This window comes from Poecilia formosa, unplaced genomic scaffold (assembly GCF_000485575.1).
Source record: "Poecilia formosa unplaced genomic scaffold, Poecilia_formosa-5.1.2 Scaffold235, whole genome shotgun sequence".
Classification (NCBI taxonomy): Eukaryota; Metazoa; Chordata; class Actinopteri; order Cyprinodontiformes; family Poeciliidae; genus Poecilia; species Poecilia formosa.
The window spans coordinates 813,037-832,422 of NW_006800174.1; the positions used below are offsets into that span (position 1 = coordinate 813,037).

The 19,386-nt window shown below is 33.1% G+C and overlaps 1 protein-coding gene across 2 annotated transcripts in view; it reads right to left on the reverse strand.

The window, feature by feature from the left end:
* Positions 1–519: 519 nt before the first annotated feature.
* The window catches only part of LOC103149743 (HLA class I histocompatibility antigen, B-38 alpha chain-like), a 30,603-nt gene continuing 11,736 nt past the window's right edge, over positions 520–19,386 (reverse strand). The window contains exons 2-21 of one of the 2 annotated variants that reach the window (XM_007569056.2): positions 17,637–17,909; positions 17,169–17,459; positions 16,559–16,843; positions 15,467–15,592; positions 14,751–14,780; positions 14,592–14,621; positions 12,866–12,922; positions 11,715–11,771; positions 11,087–11,116; positions 10,120–10,137; positions 9,948–9,977; positions 9,305–9,340; positions 9,114–9,143; positions 8,143–8,172; positions 7,527–7,577; positions 6,479–6,763; positions 5,586–5,636; positions 4,410–4,694; positions 1,854–1,890; positions 520–1,694 (exon numbers count right to left, since the gene is read on the reverse strand). In XM_007569056.2, coding sequence (XP_007569118.1) covers positions 1,856–1,890; positions 4,410–4,694; positions 5,586–5,636; positions 6,479–6,763; positions 7,527–7,577; positions 8,143–8,172; positions 9,114–9,143; positions 9,305–9,340; positions 9,948–9,977; positions 10,120–10,137; positions 11,087–11,116; positions 11,715–11,771; positions 12,866–12,922; positions 14,592–14,621; positions 14,751–14,780; positions 15,467–15,592; positions 16,559–16,843; positions 17,169–17,459; positions 17,637–17,909 — 2,030 coding nt within the window. In that variant the 3' untranslated portion in view covers positions 520–1,694; positions 1,854–1,855. The remainder of the gene's footprint in view (positions 1,695–1,853; positions 1,891–4,409; positions 4,695–5,585; positions 5,637–6,478; positions 6,764–7,526; positions 7,578–8,142; positions 8,173–9,113; positions 9,144–9,304; positions 9,341–9,947; positions 9,978–10,119; positions 10,138–11,086; positions 11,117–11,714; positions 11,772–12,865; positions 12,923–14,591; positions 14,622–14,750; positions 14,781–15,466; positions 15,593–16,558; positions 16,844–17,168; positions 17,460–17,636; positions 17,910–19,386) is intronic. The other variant, XM_016680171.1, reaches the window with a different exon arrangement.

The window sequence follows — 19,386 nt, forward strand, 5'->3', positions numbered from 1 at the left end:
GTTTTAATTAACTTCTTAAATGCTAAAGGGACATCTACACCTGTGAATCATTTTCAAAAGTCAAACTGTTTCATTTCAATAATATAAGAAAAAAGATACTATTTTGGAACCAGTTTAATAGCTCAAATAAAATGTGTTTTTCTCAATTATTATCAAATCAGAGAAACTCATTTCAAAGTCTTACATATTATGTACACTTGTAAATCAATATTTGATCATTTACAGCACACTATGCAGAACTTATGCAAAGCTGAGTTAGAGCACTCATCTGCCCTGTAATTATCATTTCGCTTTTCTGTACACATGAAGTCCAAAGTCAAAACTATGGTGATTAAACTTCTGGTAGTTAGGCCCTGCTAATAAAGCTTCTATTTTAAGAATCCCAGCATAATGTAGAGATTTTTAAAACTTAGAATTTTTTAACATCATCTTGATATTAGCTAAAACTTAAAAAAAAAACTGGGCAGAATGATAAAAACTTCACGTAAACCATGAAAAAAAGCAACAACTTATAGAATATTTTGATTTATTTATTCAGAGGGAAACAAAAACAGAAATGTTTCAGCATTCAGTATGTGTTCTGTTCAGAAGTCTAAATCATTTCAAAAAGGTCTCTCACAAAAGACCAGTGAATAGAAAACATGTAAAGATATGATTACGAAGGTGATACAGTAAAATTACTGAAAAACTTCATGCATAGCTTGAGTTAACCATTTGAGGCAAGGTGCTAATGCCAATACTTTGCTCATATTCTTATCATTTGACATACAAAATACAATTATTTCTGAGTAATCTTTGTACCACCGGTGCAATTTAATGTCGAAAAAATGTATACCATTTATCACACAACTTTAAATCAATGGAATAAAGCCCCATAAACTCCCAAAATACAAACAAAAACTAATAAAAGATAGACAAATTTTTTAAGAAACAATCTTGTATTTCATTAATAATGGATACCATAGAAAATAAGAAAACTTTGAGAAATAATCAACTCAATAAAGCAAATGTTTAAAAGAACACATTTATGAAACAAACCTTTTTATCAACATTGCAAAAATCCAAATGAACTTAAAAAGAAATCCCTTAATTCATAGATGGGAGAAAGTAGTATATGTGGTGTTAATATTTAAACAAATAAATTTTACTTTGCTAATCCAACGTATTTTCAAACTCAGTTTTATTTCTACTCTTCAAGTCTACAGAAAAGAAAAAAAAAACTCACATTGAAGAACATTTTCATTTGGAAATCTCATAGTTTAGGAGTATTTTGTGTGCTTAACTAATACTGAACATAATCATTCATCCAATTCTTCCTATTTGTAAGTAGGTTTTAAATATCAGATTTCATAGATCAGCCAGAGAACACAGTTTATTTTTGATTTATTTTCTCTGAACAAAAAGAACAGTTGTCTCAGTTTCACAATTTCTACAAGATTTTGATTAGTTTGTTTCTTTTAAATTGGTACTGGAGACAATCAGTGTTACACATAAAGCAGAGATTGAATTAGCCCAAATTATATATATATTTTTTTCATGTAGATCAGCAAGTAGTATGTTTTAAAAGTTTCTATACAATGTCTTGCCATGATTATTTTATGTATTCTGGTAAATTTGGTTCCAGACAGTTGAGAAAGTGAAGTAGTCAGAATCGTGTCACTCGCTTTGACTGCTGGTACCAGAAGATGAGCCCGCTGCAGAAGTAAATAAAAAACTGGGTTACATTATTTTTTACAAAACAGTGAACATAAGTAACACAAGAAGTTTTTCTTTGCTGTTGTTGTGCTAGTTATGTTCTTTCTGTGCTTCTATTGAAACACACAACAAACATTTTTAAGTGTGAAGTTACTTACGTTCAGCACCAGAATCGTTGGATGGATTGGGTTTGTCCTAAAAAATACAGAAAATGTGTTCATGTTCACGACTTGGACATGTCCATACAGCTGTTGCTCTATAAAGTTTATTAACAGAATGTATAGATACATCATTGGCCAAGCTATATGAAGAAACTTTTTAGATGTGCTTTTTGTGGCATATTTCAATCCAAAGCTGCCTCATATGCTACTCAATATATTATTGATCCTTGTGCAGGAAAACTCTTGCTAATGAATCATATAGATATCTACAAGCACAGAGGTCAGTCTGTCATAACCGACCTCTGTCAGTCATAACTGACCTCTGTCAGTTATGACAGAGGTCATAACTGAAAGCTTGTCACCACGCATCACTCAGACAACTCAGAGATTCCTGAATTCTGTTTAAATTTTACAAGTTAATTATTTTTGATAAGAGTCTGCCCTTTCATTTGCACAAGCCACAAATATAAAGGTAATTTATGCTTCCTTGATCAGATTAGGATAAGTTTGTGAGCTATACAAAACATGTTCATCAGGTTGTTGTTCTTTTTACGTTATTCTTAGATAATGAGGTTTCGGTCTGGTCAGTTCTGACTAGTTTGAGCTCCTTTCAGAATGAGCTGTTTTAGGACCTCTTGTGACTTTAAATCTAAACAAGCTGCTGCTGGCCACGCTCCCTAAATCAACGTTGAAACAGTTTCAAAGTTTAGAAAATCAATGTTTGTGAATTAATTGTTCCAGAGGAGTCTAAAGTATTTAGACCTACAAAGAAAGACATATGTTTACATATCTTTGAACCAATAAACAGTTCAGTATTCTAAAAAAGAGTCCATCTTAGAGTGCATCAAACATGTACTTTCAACAGAGTAGCAAGGTGATTGGCAAATGCCTCACAAAGAAATGAAGTACCGTATTTTCCTTACTATAAGGCGCACGTAAAAACCTTCAATTTCCTCAAAAGCCAACAGTGAGCCTTATAATCCGGTGCGCCTTATATATGGATCAATATTGAGCCACAACAGGTCTAGCAACTACGGCAAGCAGCCGCCGACTTCATTTTCGCCCATAGAAGAAGCGCGCGGTGCATGCTGGGAGAGTTGTCAGTACGCTGGTTTGTTAATAAAGTTTGACTGACCTATCTACCTACCGACCGTCTAGAATCAGGTCGTCTGCAGGTCATTTAGCACCACGTTCTCCATGAACATGCTGTGCGTGAATGGAGAAGGGTGACCATTGTCCGGCCACGCCCCGGCCCAGTCGCGGAAACCTCTCCTCACCGACCGGAGTCGGACTGCTTTGTTGACATCCTTTATGTCAACAAAGTGGCTTTAGACATTCATCCGGGGTGCTTCGAGGCCTGGGGGTACTTCGACTAGGGAAGTGGTTCTTAACCTTTTTTGAGGTACCGAACCCACCAGTTTCATATGCGCTTTCACTGAACCCTTCTGTAGTGATAAATAAAGTATTATTTTTTTCCCCCAAATTCAAAACAGGGGTGACCCAATTAGAGTCTAGTTGGATCACCCCAAGATCACTAAGTCTTCTTAAAAGGTAGAGTCTCTGAGAACAGTTCTTCAAAATATAGTCAGTGTTTTCAGTTGAGCTGACTGTCCAGGAACGACCAGAGGTATTTCAAATTTGCCACAGTTTCAAAAGATTGGCCATCAAGAGAAGCAGGAACCACTTTAAGGTATTGTTTAGATCATTTAATTAGCTCTACATTCTTAAGAGAATGAAAAACTAATAATAAATAATAAAGACTGTGGTATTCTGATTTAGTAATGTAATTATATTAGTTGTGTTACCAACCCCACGCCACTAGAGGCACTAGCAACCTCGAAAAGATGCGACTGAGGAGCAGATATGAAAGTGCACCAAAAGATACAGAATTTGGTAAAAACTGTGAGTTTTGTGCGACAGACTGGTGACCTGTCCAGAGTGACCCAGCCTCTCGCCCGGAATGTTAGCTGGAGATAGGCACCAGCAACCCTCCCAACCCCACTAAGAGACAAGGGTGTAAAGAAAATGGATGGATGGATGGATGAATGAATGGATAGACGGTGAGCTTTGCTGAAGTAATTAAAGACACAAGTTCAAATCCATGCTGAGAGTGGAGCTCCTTCAATCAGTGCTCCTCCGCAGCTCTGATTGGCTCAGCAATGTAACAAAGTTATGATCTGCCGCAAATCCTTGCAAATAAATATTCTAAAGCTCATCTTAAAACCCATCTTTTTTACTTGGCTTTCAACTGCACCGGGATCTAATTCTAAATTGTATTGTTTGTTTTTACACTGTAAGTGTTATTTTTAATTGTTATGTTGTGTTTTAATGTACAGCACTTTGTATCAGCTGGGATGTTTTAAAGTGCTTTATAAATAAAGTTGGATTGGATTGAACATACTGATGAACATTTTCATCTGATATGCTTTAACATATTCTTAATATATCTTTTTCACTGAGGTAGAATCTACCAAACAAAACAAAGCAAAAATACATATGTTTTAAAATCATAATATCATGCCCTGATATAGAGTAGAAATAAAAGTTTCTCACCATATTCCACCTGAATGTGAACATCAGTGGCTTTCCGAATGACTTCACAGGAGTATTCAGCAACATCAGACTTCAAATCCTCTACATGATCTGTTCTCTGGAAGGTCTTGTCATTATTTGGGTGAACTCCATCGGTCTGAACCCCGTCGTCTTCAGTAAGGATTCTGCCGTTTCTTTTGATATGCAGAATGATGTCTTTTGAATTAATGCCCGTAGCCTGACACATCAAAATTGTGTTTGTCTCGACTTTGGCCTTACGAGTGAACACGTGCACTTTAGGTTTAGCTGGTGAGAGAAAAATGGAAATTTGTGTTTATAGGGTAGTTGATATTTAACACAGATAGCAAAAATATGATTCACTGATATTTTTCATTGTAATATAACACTTGCATAACACTTAAGTGCAATACAAGGGGGAGAAAACTATGACATCTACCCACATATAATGATATAATGAGAAATGAATTGCATTACAAAAATATCCTTTAATCTATGTTTAGAAGCAAGAAATTAAAAAAAAATGTTGAGATGTAATGTACTTTAATGAAAGTTGTTATTGTGTGTTGGTAATGGAGAGCTCAAAAATAAAATGAAAAGTTTCTATGCATCTAAAACTGTGGCATGTATAATGTGGTTGAAAGGAGGCTGCAAGATTTTAAGGTTGTTGACAAATTTCTTGGGAATTTTTTTCTTGCAACTTTAAGACAAACTACGTATATAAGAAATTTGCATAAATGCTACACAAATGTCACAGTAACAACCAGACTCAGAGCTCATGATGCACCATGCAAAGTCTCTGTCACAAAGATGATGATTTACTCTCCTTGATATGCTGAAGCACATTTTAACTGACTAACAGTTAGTAAACATTAGGTGACTAAAATTAAACTAAATAAAAAATGAATACAAACTGAGACTTCAAGATAATATTTTAGGTTAAATTCTATGGCTATAACAAAATTATGGCTCTAGAAAAGCATTTAATTTGAAATGCATATTTACATTTACCTAAAATATGTACTTTAAATGCAGATTTAAAGTCAAAAGTGCATCTTAATTTTGACATTTGCCATTTTAGAATTACTAATTTACTTTATTAAATTAACTCTGCAATGATTATTGTGAATTTATTCTGTGTAAATAAACAAAATTTATTGAACAGAAAGTACCACTTACTTTGCGGCAGATTATCTTTCCCCGCTGGTTTTGCATTTTTGGCATTTTCATCTGCAACAAATATCAATTATAAGAAGCTGGATACATGTCCTTAAATCTGTTTTATATATTTTTATCTTAACAGCATAAAACTATTAACACTGTTGAAAAACAAAGTTTGCTTGCCAGGGTTAATGTCTGCTCTGACAGATATACACAGGACATTAAATTAAAACTTTCATTTGTCAGACTTCTTGCAAAGTGCTGTATTTATTCTATAGGGCTCAATTCTGGGCCCACTGCTTTTCTCTCTGTATCTAGTGCCTCTGGGTTCTATCCTCAGTTACATGGGATTTCATTTCATTGTTATGCTGACGATTGCCAGATTCATTTGCCCTTGAAGAGAAAGATGTCCATTCCGTCAAACATCTCCTGGCATGTCTAGGTGATATCAAGGCTTGGTTGGGCTTGAACGTTTTTAAATTTAAATGAAAAGAAAACAAAGTTGATGGTGGTTGGACCCAGTGGCTCCTGTGAGTCCTCCTCTGTTGACCTGTGACCTTTGGAGGTATATTTTAAACTTGTTATTTCAGATCTTGGTTTTAAGGTGGACAGTGATTTCTGAAAATGTTTGTTTGTTTTTACACTGTAAGAGTTATTTTTGAATTGTTATGTTGTGTTTTAATGTATAGCACTTTGTATCAGCTGTGGTTGTTTTAAAGTGCTTCATAAATAAAGTTGGATTGGATTGGATTGAACATACAGATGAATATTTTCATCTGATATGCTTTAACATATTCTTAATATTCCTTTTCACTGAGGTAGAACCTTCCAAACAAAACATTGCAAACATATATATGTTGTAAAAATCAAAATATCATGCCCTGATATAGAGTAGAAATAAAGTTTCTCACCCCATTCCATCTGAATGTGAACATCAGTGGCTTCATGAATGACTTCACAGGAGTATTCAGCAACATCAGACTTCAAAACCTCTACATGATCTGTTCTCTGGAAGGTGTTGTCATTATTTCGGAGAACTTCATCGGTCTGAACCCCGTCGTCTTTAGTAAGGATTCTGCCGTTTCTTTTGATCTGCAGAATGATGTCTTTCGGATAGAAGCCCGTAGCCTGACACATCAAAATTGTGTTTGTCTCGACTTTGGCCTTACGAGTGAACATGTGCACTTTAAGTTTATCTGTTGAGAGAACAATGGAAATTTGTGTTGATAGGGTAGTTGATATTTAACACAGATAGCAAAAATATGATTCACTGATATTTTTCATAGTAATAACACTTGCATAACACTTAAGTGCAATACAAGGGGGAGAAAACCACGACATCTACCCACATATAATAATATAATGAGAAATGAATTCAAATATAAAATAAAATATGTTTCTATGCATCTAAAACTGTGGCATGTATCATGTGATTGAAAGGAGGCTGCAAGATTTTAAGGTTGTTGTTGACAAATTTCTTAGGAAAATTTTTTGCAACTTTAAGACAAACTAAGTATATAAGAAATTTGCATAAATGCTACACAAATGTCACAGTAACAACCAGACTCAGAGCTCATGGTGCACTATGGAAAGTCTCTGTCACAAAGATCATGATTTACTCTCCTTAATATGCTGAAGCACATTTTAACTAACATTTAGTAAACATTAGGTGACTAAAATTGAACTAAATCAAGAAAAGAATACAAATTGAGACATTACGATAATATTTTATGCATATTTAAATTTACCTAAAATATGTACTTTAAATACAGATTTAAAGTCAAAATTGCATCCTAATTTTGACATTTGGCATCTTATAATTACTAAATTACTTTTCTTAATTTAGAGGAAATATAACTGGACCAATCAAAGTATTTTACACAATTAAATCTGCAGTGATTATTGTGAATTTATTCTGTATAATTAAACAAAATTTATTGAACAGAAAGTATCACTTACTTGGTGGCAGATTATCTTTCTCAGCTGGTTTTGCATCTTTGGCATTTTCATCTGCAACAAATATCAATTATAAGCAGCAGGATTCATGTCCTTAAATCTGTTTTATATAATTTTATCTTAACAGCATAAAAAATAAAACTGTTGAAAAACTATGTTTGCTTGCCAGAGTTACTGTCTACACTGGACAGGACATTAAATTAAAACTGTATTTCATTTATCAGACTTCTTGCAAAGTGCTATATTTATTTTGAACATTTTCATCTGATATGCTTTAACATATCCTTAATATATCTTTAAACTTTTATGAAAAAAGGAGCTTATGATGCTATGTGACAAGTCTAGTAATTATCTATCTTGCAATAAACTCTTTTAGAATAAGTTTGACCAAAGAGAAATTTGTTTCAGCACTTAAGATTAATCAGAGGAGAACCAAGGAATAAATGAATGTTATGTCAAAACGACTGATTAAAAAAAGTAACTTGATTTCCAGGGTACCTTTTTATATGACACAGTCATTTACATCAAATTACATTAGACTATGGTTTACCCCTACATCTTTATAGGAAATAGCAGACAGAACACTTTTCAGTGTAGAAAATCAATGGGTGTGACTTACCAGATCCAGAGGTGGCCACAGAATTTAAACCTAGAAATAAAGACATATATTGGTATATCTTTGGAACAATGAACTGAGCAGTAATTGCAAAAGACATCCTAATATCCCTGACACAGAGTATTAAGGTGATTGATTAATGCATTGAAATGAAGTACTGAATTGAATGAGAAGACTTTTATTCATCACAATCTATTAATGCAGTCTCATATTTATTATTTATTAAAACATTCAATAACAAAATATTTGTAATTCATTTTCTTCAATACTAAAAATGTTTTAACACTTTTGATTAGAAATTTTGATCACTGCTCATCATGCAGTAAGCTCCAGCTCACAATTTTTGGTAGTCCCAAAGGAAGAGGTAACACTATAGTTTCAGGGTTATATTATTTAAATAAAATAATCTAAATAACTAAAAATATATCTGGACTGTACACACTGCCTTTTAAAATGATTGGAAAGCTTTCAGGGTATTTTTGGTCAAAAGAAAAACAAAAAAGGAATATTACACTTGATTTCTTCATAAATTTTGTATATTGTTGTTTGTTGGAAGAAACACTTCAGTGGATCTAAAACCTCATGATATGCTAACATGAAGAAAGATAGACTGACTACTTTTCAATGTAATAATGGACTGTTCAAGCATTTAGTTTGACCTTAGTTCATAATAAAACAATAGAGACCTCTGTACCTGACAACAAAAAGAAAACTTGTCTCAGTAAACAATTTCTACAAGGTTTTCATTAGTTTGTTTCTTTTAAATTGGACTATGGGTTACTGGAGACAATCAGGGTTAAACATAAAGCAGAGACTGAATTAGCCCAAATTCAGTTTTTTTTTTTTTTTTTTCATGTAGATCAGTATGTTTTTAAAGTTTCTATACAATGTGTTGCCATGATTATTTTATGTATTCTGGTAAATCTGGTTCCAAACAGTTGAGAAAGCGAATTAATCAGACTTGTGTCACTCACTGTCACTGCTGGTACCAGAAGATGAGCCCGCTGCAGAAGTAAATAAAAATTGGGTTACATTATTTTTTTACAAAACAGTGAACATAAGTAACACAATAAGTTTTTTTTTGTTGTTGTTGTTGTGCTACTTATGTTCTTTCTGTGCTTCTATTGAAACGCACAGCAAACATTTTGAGTGTGAAGTTACTTACGTTCAGCACCAGAATCGTTGGATGGATTGGTTTTTTCTAAAAGATACAGAAAATGTGTTCATGTTCACGACTTAGAAATGTGCACACAGCTGATGTTGTATAAAGTTTATTAACAGAATGCATACATAATTGCCAAGCTGTATGCAGAAGCTCTTTAGATGTGCTTTTTGTGGCATATTTCAATCCAAAGCTGCTTCATATGCTACCCAATATATTATTGATCCTTGCACAGGAAATGAGCCATATAGATATCTACAAGCACAGAGGGCATAACTGAAAGCTTGTCACTCAGACAACTCAGAGTTTCCTGAATAATGTTTAAAGTTTTACAAGTTAATTATTTCTGCCCTTTCATTTGCACAGGCCACAAATGTAAATGTAACTTATTATGCTTCCTTGAAGAGATTAGGATAGGTTTGTGAGCTATACAAAACATGTTGTTTTTTTTCTTTTCTTTTTACAACGTCATTCTTAGATAATGAGGTTTCGGTCTGGTCAGTTCTGACTAGTTTGAGCTCCTTTCAGAATGAGCTGTTTTAGGACCTCTTGTGACTTTAAATCTAAACAAGCTGCTGCTGGCCACGCTCCCTAAATCAACGTTGAAACAGTTTCAAAGTTTAGAAAATCAATGTGTGTGACTTACTTGATCCAGAGGAGTCCTCAGAATTTAGACCTACAAAGAAAGACATATGTTTACATATCTTTGAACCAATAAACAGTTCAGTATTCTACAAAGAAAGTCCATCTTAGAGTGAATGACATGCACTTTCAACAGAGTAGTAAGGTGATGTATCACAAAGAAATGAAGTACTTACTTTGAGTAGAGGCTCTACCTATTAATACAAAAACAAAGTTATGATCTGCAGCAAATCCTTGCAAATAAATATTCTATTCATTAAAATTACTGAATAATCAATTTCATAACACAGTTAAAACTGCAGTATGTAACTTTAATGAAAACATATGTTTTTACATAAAAAATAGCTAAAACTATAACTATGTTGTGACAATGTAAAATGAGACAAATAATCTGTGAGAAAAAAAATCAAGTTCCTCTGCCTCCTCCCTTTGGTCCTACTATTATCTACATAATCACACTGCTCCATCAAACAATCAGTCAAATCCAAGAGGATGGCCTTAACGCTGTAAATCACCCTTGTGTAAGCATTGCTCACCTCTTCCCCTTTTTTCTCTGCTATACTATAGCTGGTTCACAACAATGGAACTTTCCATGACTATTTAGCATAGCCACAGATGAAATAATAATTATATATCACATTTTATCAAAGTGTTCAAGCCTAATCACGGACATTTAAAGATAACTTTTCATTAACTAACATTTTTGGTCACATTACAGATCAATATGTAATCTGAGTAAATGCTGGGAAAAATGTGCTCAGTAAGTGGATACGAGTTTTCTATCAGGCATTTCATCACTTTCAGGGTCGCAACTACATATTATTCAGGTGGATGCGAACACGTAAGTCGGCGCCCCGCCCCCACCGAAGGAACACATTTCTCAGGTGGATGATGCGTACACAGCATACGCTCACTGTACCCTCCCCTCCCTCCCCGACACGAAGGTAGGTGAAAGGTACAACTCACTACATTTACCCTGTTATGGGACCGTAGGGCGCTGAAGTGAATGCGAACACATCATCGGCGCGTCGCGCCCTCCAGACGGGGTTTTGTTTTTTGTTTTTTTTTTACACCATATGATTTATAGGAAATTTTGAGATAAACAATATTTGAAAGTTTAGAAAAGCAATGAGTGTGACTTACCCGACTCAGAAGAGATCATAGAATCTCCATCTACAAATAAAGACATATGGTGGTGTATCTTTATACATATAAAGGCTTATATATGTATATAAAACAAAAAAATATAGTTTGCTTCTTGTTTTGACGTAGTAGTAAGATAAATTTGCGAGTTATCTTTAGCAAAGATAAAAAATAATTAGATTGAAGGATTTATCTTCAGGGCAAAAAACCCCAACAAAAAACAGTTTTTAAAAGATTCAACTACAAACTATTGTTAATTTTGCCCCACTAATATTTAGTAAATGTAGGCTTGATAGTTGCAAAGCAGAAGGAATGTGGGATAAAATAATAAAAATGTAATTTTACAATAAGTGGCAAAACCTTGCAAAAATATTTTTATTAAAATTACTAATAAATCAGTTTTATTACACCTTTAACACAGATGAAAAATATGTATTGCTCAAATTTTAGGAAAGTTTTGAAACATAGTCACAGACATGTCTGGGGAAAAAGATACATTTGCATGAAAAGCATATTGCTTAAGAAACACTGACCCGTCTCCCCTGTCTGACAGAGAATACGTTTGCATTTACCGCTTTAATGCTACGACTGTATGAATGTTGAAAAGAGTACTGGAAAAAAATCTTACCATTATCAAGGAGGGGCTTCTTCTCATCAGGTTTCTTTAAATCGCTTACTGGTTTATCTACACAAAATGATTCAAACACAGACAGTAAATACAGAACTCACTATTGTTACCTATTTTTGAATATTTGTAATGCAATATCATAACAGAAACATATCTCTTTAATCTGTTATTTTCACAATTCCAATTGTGCAATCAGTTTAACAGTAATTTGATCTAATTTGTTCAATAATTTCACAACAAGGCACTTTTTTTGTTTTATGGATAAGATCACTGTCACACTATAAGTTAAATAAAAATTAAATAAAAAAAATAAAATATAAACTGAGACATTAAGATAATATTTTAGTTTAAATTCTATGGCTAAAACAAAATTATGGCTCTAGAAATGCATTTAATTTAAAATGCATATTAAATGTACTTAAAATATGTACTTTAAATACAGATTTAAAATCAAAACTGCAACCTAATTTTGACATTTAGCATTTTAGAATTACTAAATTGCTTTTATTAATTTAGAGGAAACACAACTGGACCAATCAAAATATTTTACAAAATTAACTCTGCAGCGATTATTGTGAATTTATTATGTATAAATAAACAAAATGTGTTGAACAGAAAGAATCAGTTTCTGTTTAACACAGGAACTGATTCTTCAGCTTCTTCAGGTGGTTTTGCATCTTTGGCATTTTCATCTACAACAAATATCAATAATAAGCAGCAGGATTCATGTCCTTAAATCTGTTTTATACATTTTTATCTTAACAGCATAAAAAATAACACTGTTGAAAAACTAAGTTAGCTTACCAGAGTTACTGTCTGCACTGACAGTTATACACAGGACATTAAATTAAAAATGTATTTCATTGTCAGACTTCTTGCAAAGTGCTATATTTATTTTGAACATTTTCATCTGATATGCTTTAACATATATTTAAACCTTTTTTCTGTGAAGAAAAAAAGGAGCTTATGATGTTATGTGACAAGTCTAGTCACAGACATGTCTAGGGAAAAAGATACATTTGCATGAAAAGCATATTGTTTAAGAAACACTGACATATGTCACCTGTCTGACAGAGAATAAGTTTGCATTTACTGCTTTAATGCTACGACTGTATGGATGTTGAAAAGATTACTGGAAAAAAAAATCTTACCAGTATCAAGGAGGGGGTTGTTCTCATCAGGTTTCTTTTTATCACGGACTGGTTTATCTACACACAATATTCAAACACAGACAGTAAATACAAAACTCACTACTGTTAGCTGTTTTTGAATATTTGTAACATAACATCTTAACAACAGAAACATATCTTTTTATTCTGTGTTTTTTAGGTATATTCCAATTGTGCAATCATTTTAACAGTAATTTGATCCAATTTGTTCAATAATTTCACAACAAGGCACATTTTTTGTTTTTTGGATAAGATCGCTTTCACACTTTAAGTTAAATAGTTAAATCTTTATTACACCAGACAAAACATTAGGAAAAATTCTTGTTAGCCTGAAAATGCTATAACACTTAAGTGCGATGCAAGGGGGAGAAGGCTAGGACATCTACCCACATATAATGACAAATGAATTGCATTACAAAAATATCCTTTAATTTATGTTTAAAAGCAAGAAATTAAATATAAATATTGGTAATGGAGACTCAAATATAAAATAAAATATGTTTCTATGCATCTAAAACTGTGGCATGTATAATGTGATTGAAAGGAGGCTGCAAGATTTTAAGGTTGTTGACAAATTTCTTAGGAAAATTTTTTGCAACTTTACGAATAATTACTTATAAAAGAAATTTGCATAAATGCTACACAAATGTCACAGTAACAACCAGACTCAGAGCTCATGGTGCACCATGCAAAGTCTCTGTCACAAAGATGATGATTTACTCTCCTTGATAGCTGAAGCACATTTTAACTAACAATTAGTAAACATTAGGTGACTAAAATTAAACTAAATAAAAAAAAAAATACAAACTGAGACTTAAAGATAATATTTTAGTTTAAATTCTATGGCTAAAACAAAATTATGGCTCTAGAAATGCATTTAATTTAAAATGCATATTTATATTTACTTAAAATATGTAAATTAAACACATATTTAAAGTCAAAATTGCATCCTAATTTTGACATTTGGTATTTTAGAATTACTCAATTAAACTTTATCTTTAAGAACATAAATCTACATAATTTTAAAGTATGATCAGTAATACTTTAACAAATTTATGTCAGATCATGACTTCTTGGTTAATGTCAAGTTGTCATAACAAAGACATTTTGAGTAATGTCAACTTTGTATTAAAACTGTCATGACTTACCGAATCATGACACTTTATGAGAACAGTCATAAATATTCATGAAGACTTATCGTACTCACATTCATGACAGGTGTTATGTCATGTTTATGACGGTGTCATGACAGGCTTATTCATAACCTGTCAAATAAAGTGTTACCCAGACTTCTTGCAAAGTGCTGTATTTATTTTGAAAATACTGATAAATATTTTCAAATGACCAATTTTGATATGCTTTAACATGTCTTTAATATACCTTTTTACTTTTAAGAAAAAAGGAGCTTATGATGCTATGTGATAAGTCTAGAAATTATCTTTCTTGCAATGAACTCTATTAGTATAAGTTTTACCAAACAGAAATTTGTTTCAGCACTTAAGATTAATCAGAGCAGAACCAAGGACTAAATGAATGACTGCCATGTTAAAACAACTCTGATTTAAAAAAGTCACTTTGTTTCCTGAGTAACCTTTTATATGAGACAGTCATTTACATCAAAGTATATGAGACTATGGTTTACCCCTAAGGCTTTATAGGAAATAGACAGAACATTTTTCAGTGTAAAAAATCAATGGGTGTGACTTACCAGATCCAGAGGAGGCCACAGAACTTAAACCTACAAATAAAGACATATATTGGTATATATTTGAAACAATGAACAGCCCAGTAATTACAAAAATCATTCTAATATGCCTGACACAGAGTATTAAGGTGATTTACAAATGCATTGAAATTAAGTACTTACTTGAATGAGGAGAATTTTCTTCATCACAATCTATTAATGAAGACACATATTTATTAAAACATTCAATAACAAAATATTTCTATTTAATTTTCTTCAATACTAGAAATGTTTTAACACTTTTGTTACAAGCTCCAGCTCAGTGTTTATGGCTGTCCCAAAGCAAGACCCAGGGTTATATTATAAAATAATCAAAATAAATGAAAATATATCTGAACTGTACACATGAAAATGAAAATGATTAGAAGACATTCAGGGTTTTTCTGGTCAAAGAAATAAACGAATACTAGGCTTGATTTCTTGATAAATCGTGTATCTTGCTTTTGGTTGGGGGCAACACTTCAATGGATTTAAAACCTCATGATATGCTATCATGAAGAAAGGAAACAGATTAATTAATTTTCATTGTAATGAAGAACTGTTCAACCATTTACTTTGATACCTCATTTAGTTCATAATAAAACAATAGAGACCTCTGTACCTGACAAGAGCAAATTTAATAGACCTATTTATTTGCATAATGAAAAGACTATATAGTTAGTGTGTACATTGGTGTAAATGTGAGTTTTAGTACAATTTAACAATGACTTTTTACATTTTTTGATTAACATTTTCATCAGGTATTTTATTCTAATGTATGCAGATGAAACAAAGTTAACAAAAGGGATGTAAGGAGGCATCAACTGTATATTTTCAAGAGACGTGTAAAACAATCTTACCAAGTCGACTTGTCCTCAGCTTAAGGCAGACAAGTGTCACAGCAACAGCCACAACCACAATCACGATAGAAGCAGAAGCAGCAATGATGACGTTGGTATTTCCTTTGTCTTCTACAAAAGGGTTTTCTACAACAAAACAAATTTCATATTAGATTTAGTTCGCTTTCAATACATAATGTGTGGAATTTCATATGGGACCACTTGAACTTTAGCTGTATATGAAATACCTTAACTTACAGTGCTGTAAAAAAGAAAGTATATTCTCCCCTTATTCTACCATTGTCTTCTCTCACATTTAAATGTTTCAGATCATCAAACAAATGTTGTTTTCAGAGATAATCACAATAAATACAAAAAGCAGTTTTCATTGGCAAAATCATGACCTGACCACTTGTTCTGGAAAACAGAAATCATTTTTTTTAGCCACACTTCACCCCCAAACCTGCACAATCTGAAGTAGAACCCGTCAGACAAAACAAACTAGGCATTTTTTTTAATCAACCTATCATGCTGATCTAAAGAAATCAAACAGTATAAACATTTTCTGACAATCAGTCAGGAAAAAGCTACAAATAATTTCTAAGACTTTTGGACTCTTAACTACAGTAAGCTATGAAACAGGGATTAACCTTCTCAGGAGTGTCTGCCAAAATTGCTCTGAAAGCAACAACTCATCTACCAGGACACAAACAAACCCCAAACTTGTAAAGCACTGAAGGTTTCATATAGTCAGTGTTCAACGTTCAACAAAAAGAAAGAGACATTATATTTTTTATTTCTCTTATTCACTGTAAGCTAACACAGTAGCAATCCTTTTAGTATGCTGGGTGTTGAATGAGAACTGAACTTGACCAACCAGCCAACAATTCTCATTTGAGTTTAACTTATAACTGCTAAGGCTGCAAAGCATATGAACAGGGTACGCAAGTATAAGCTTTGGCTTCAGTCTATTCCTTCTTTGGTAAATTATGGGTTTGTTGATTAGTATTGTTTTCTGTTTAATGTTGATAATTTACCTAAGTAAAGTGAACTGAACTGAACTGAACTAAATAAGTAAGCTTAGATATAGAAGTAGAACAAAAAGGTTCTCACCCCATGTCTGATTAACATGCCTTTTAGAGGCAAGATGCTCGACTTCACAGATGTAGGCGGAAACATCAGACTTCAAAATCTCTACGTGATCTCTCCTCTGGAAGGTGTGGTCATGATTTGGGCGATATCCAGAGGTCACCAACCCGTCCTCTTTAGTCAGGACACGCCCATTTCTTTTGATATTCAGGATTATTTCTCCTGGATAGAAGCCCGTTGCCAGACACGTCAAGATAATGTTTTGTTCAATGTTAACCTTTCGTGTGAACAGGTAGACTTCAGGTGGAGCTTGAAAAACAAAATGAAATGTGGCATTAGCAGGGAAGCAATTCAATGTTTAGATCATTTTAACTTTTCTATTTTATCAATTTAACTATATAGAAAAGCAAAACCTCACAGAAGAGAAATAAATGCTACATTTCTTAGACAAAGTATTACCTTATTTTACAAACATCTTTCTACTTTAGATATACACTTCAGATCTTTAGACAAATGCTTTGATTTAGTAGAAAAGAAAAAAACTATGTTCTCTTTCTCAAAAACTGAATGAATTCACTATTTTTGATGAAACTATATGTAGAATAGCGAAAAAGTCTGATTATGTTATACATACAGGCTTTTTCAATCTTCTCTTTCCCAAAGCCTCTAAACTTGCTCATCCATTCCATGCACTCCTTCTCCAGGTAGCCCTTGGTGTATTCCTTCAGCACCTGGACCTCATCCCACTTCCTCTTGGTTTCTTCTGCTGCATGAATGGGAGCAACCCAAACCTGATGGTTGTCATCAAAGGACAGAAAGTCGCTTCCATCATAGTTGTACATGTCCATCCCACGGACAAACTTCAGCGAGCCATCAGGCTGAGTTTCACCCTCACAGCCATGCATCCACTGAAGAATATGGGTGTCTGTAAGAACAAAATTTGAAAAAATTAAAAACCAAAACATTAAAGATTTCACATGCAAGAAAATATTTAGAGAATAAATTAACTGCAATCCTGCTGTTTAGATTTAACATGCATCATTTATAGATTATTATTATTATTTTAGTATTTTTATTATAGGCTAAAATCATTGGATCTCACCATTGTCATTCTGTCTCATTCGTTTCATCAATATGTCGATGTTGACCTTGAACCATTGCTGCTTGCTCTTTCTGGACTGGGTGCCTTTCTCCCAGTACTCTGGTTCAAGATGTTTTTCCATCCAGTCCTGTTTGGGAACTTTAACTTGGTGCTCACTGTCATAGTAGTCAATCATATTGTTATCCAGTAAACCCATGGCAGTGAACTCATGCAGCCCCGGGAGATTCACTGGTTTGGAGAAAGCCGTGTAGATGTAGGTGAGGGAATGTTTTTCTGTAAGACAAAAGACAGAAAAATGAAGATGCAAATTACATTTATAATATCAGTGACTATTTATTACTGCGCAAGCCTTCTTGAAATGACAATATTTAGGCTAAAACCTTTGTAAAAAAAATGCTCTTGCCATTTTATTATGTTCAAGTCTGTTTTAGACAAATTGAATTTCTAAATACGTTAGGTCAACACTTCAAAAACTATTTTCTAACATACTGACACATTAATCTGTCTTAAGGCCAAATCTGAAACAGAGAATTGGGAAGAATGCCCTCACAGAAATGGAACGTCTTAAGTTGGAAAAAAAATAAATCAACCAAAAAACTGATCTCAAAATTTCCACACAGTTTATCATCTATAAGTTTCAGAACAACTTGAATCAGGTGTGGCCATTAATTTAATATAGAAACAGAATATTAAAACAGATTCTATAACAAATATCACAAACAATGGAGCACTTCAAGGCTGTGTGTTCAACCCTCATCTGTACACACACAAGCAAGAGTTTCTTAAGGTCATTTCTGTTGTCATTAAGCAGTTGCTTTATCGTAGAAATGTTCTTAAATCAGGGGAGATCATAAGTCTCATCACATCTTATTTTACATATGTTCTGACAAATATTGTGCTTTTCTTATTTAGTTTCCTTTAACATCACATTTTGCTGTGTTGATTGTTTGACACTGTTTGTTTTGTACCAAGTATAGATCATTTCATTTCATTTCATTCACAGAGGTCAACTACACAATCACTGGAAACAGATCGTATGTCATTTAGAGCAACAGAAAACAAATCACACAAATTATAGACTGATTTTTGAGATCTAAGCATGTTATTCACATTTATGTCTATACTTTATGAAAGTGCAACCCTAAACAACTAGACATAATGTAAAACTGCCACATACAAAAAGCTAAATTTAACCATTGCTGATGCATTGTTTACGTGAATCTCGTTTCAGAAAGTGGGATAAGTGAATCACAACTGTTGCTGCTATTTTGCAGAAGCAAGTTTTTGAAATTTCTAAGATCTTTAAGCTTCAAGAGATCTCACTTTGGCAGAAAACTTGTCCACTCTACAGCTGTAAATCAACTTTAATCAACCCTCCAAGGTCAGATGCTATCATACTGGTTTAAGGAAATTTTCGATGATGTACTTTCGATTTAGTACTTGGACACACCTTACAGATTTATTAAACTTATCTTCCTACTTGAGACAATAAAACACAGGAGACTGGAGGACAAGAGTAACAAAGGTCACTTATAACGTCTTATCATATTTATTCTAAGCTATTGCAACTATATGAGTGTCACGCTGTCACAACTGACAAACATCATTTAGTAATTGTTTTCTCCTCTCAACCTTTGTTGTGTTATCTAACTTGTTGGGAAGTGAAATACCCTTTATATTGCACAGGGCTCCATAATGGAGAGATGTGGGCTTTTTTTAAAATAAAAAACAAGGACATGAAATATAGAAA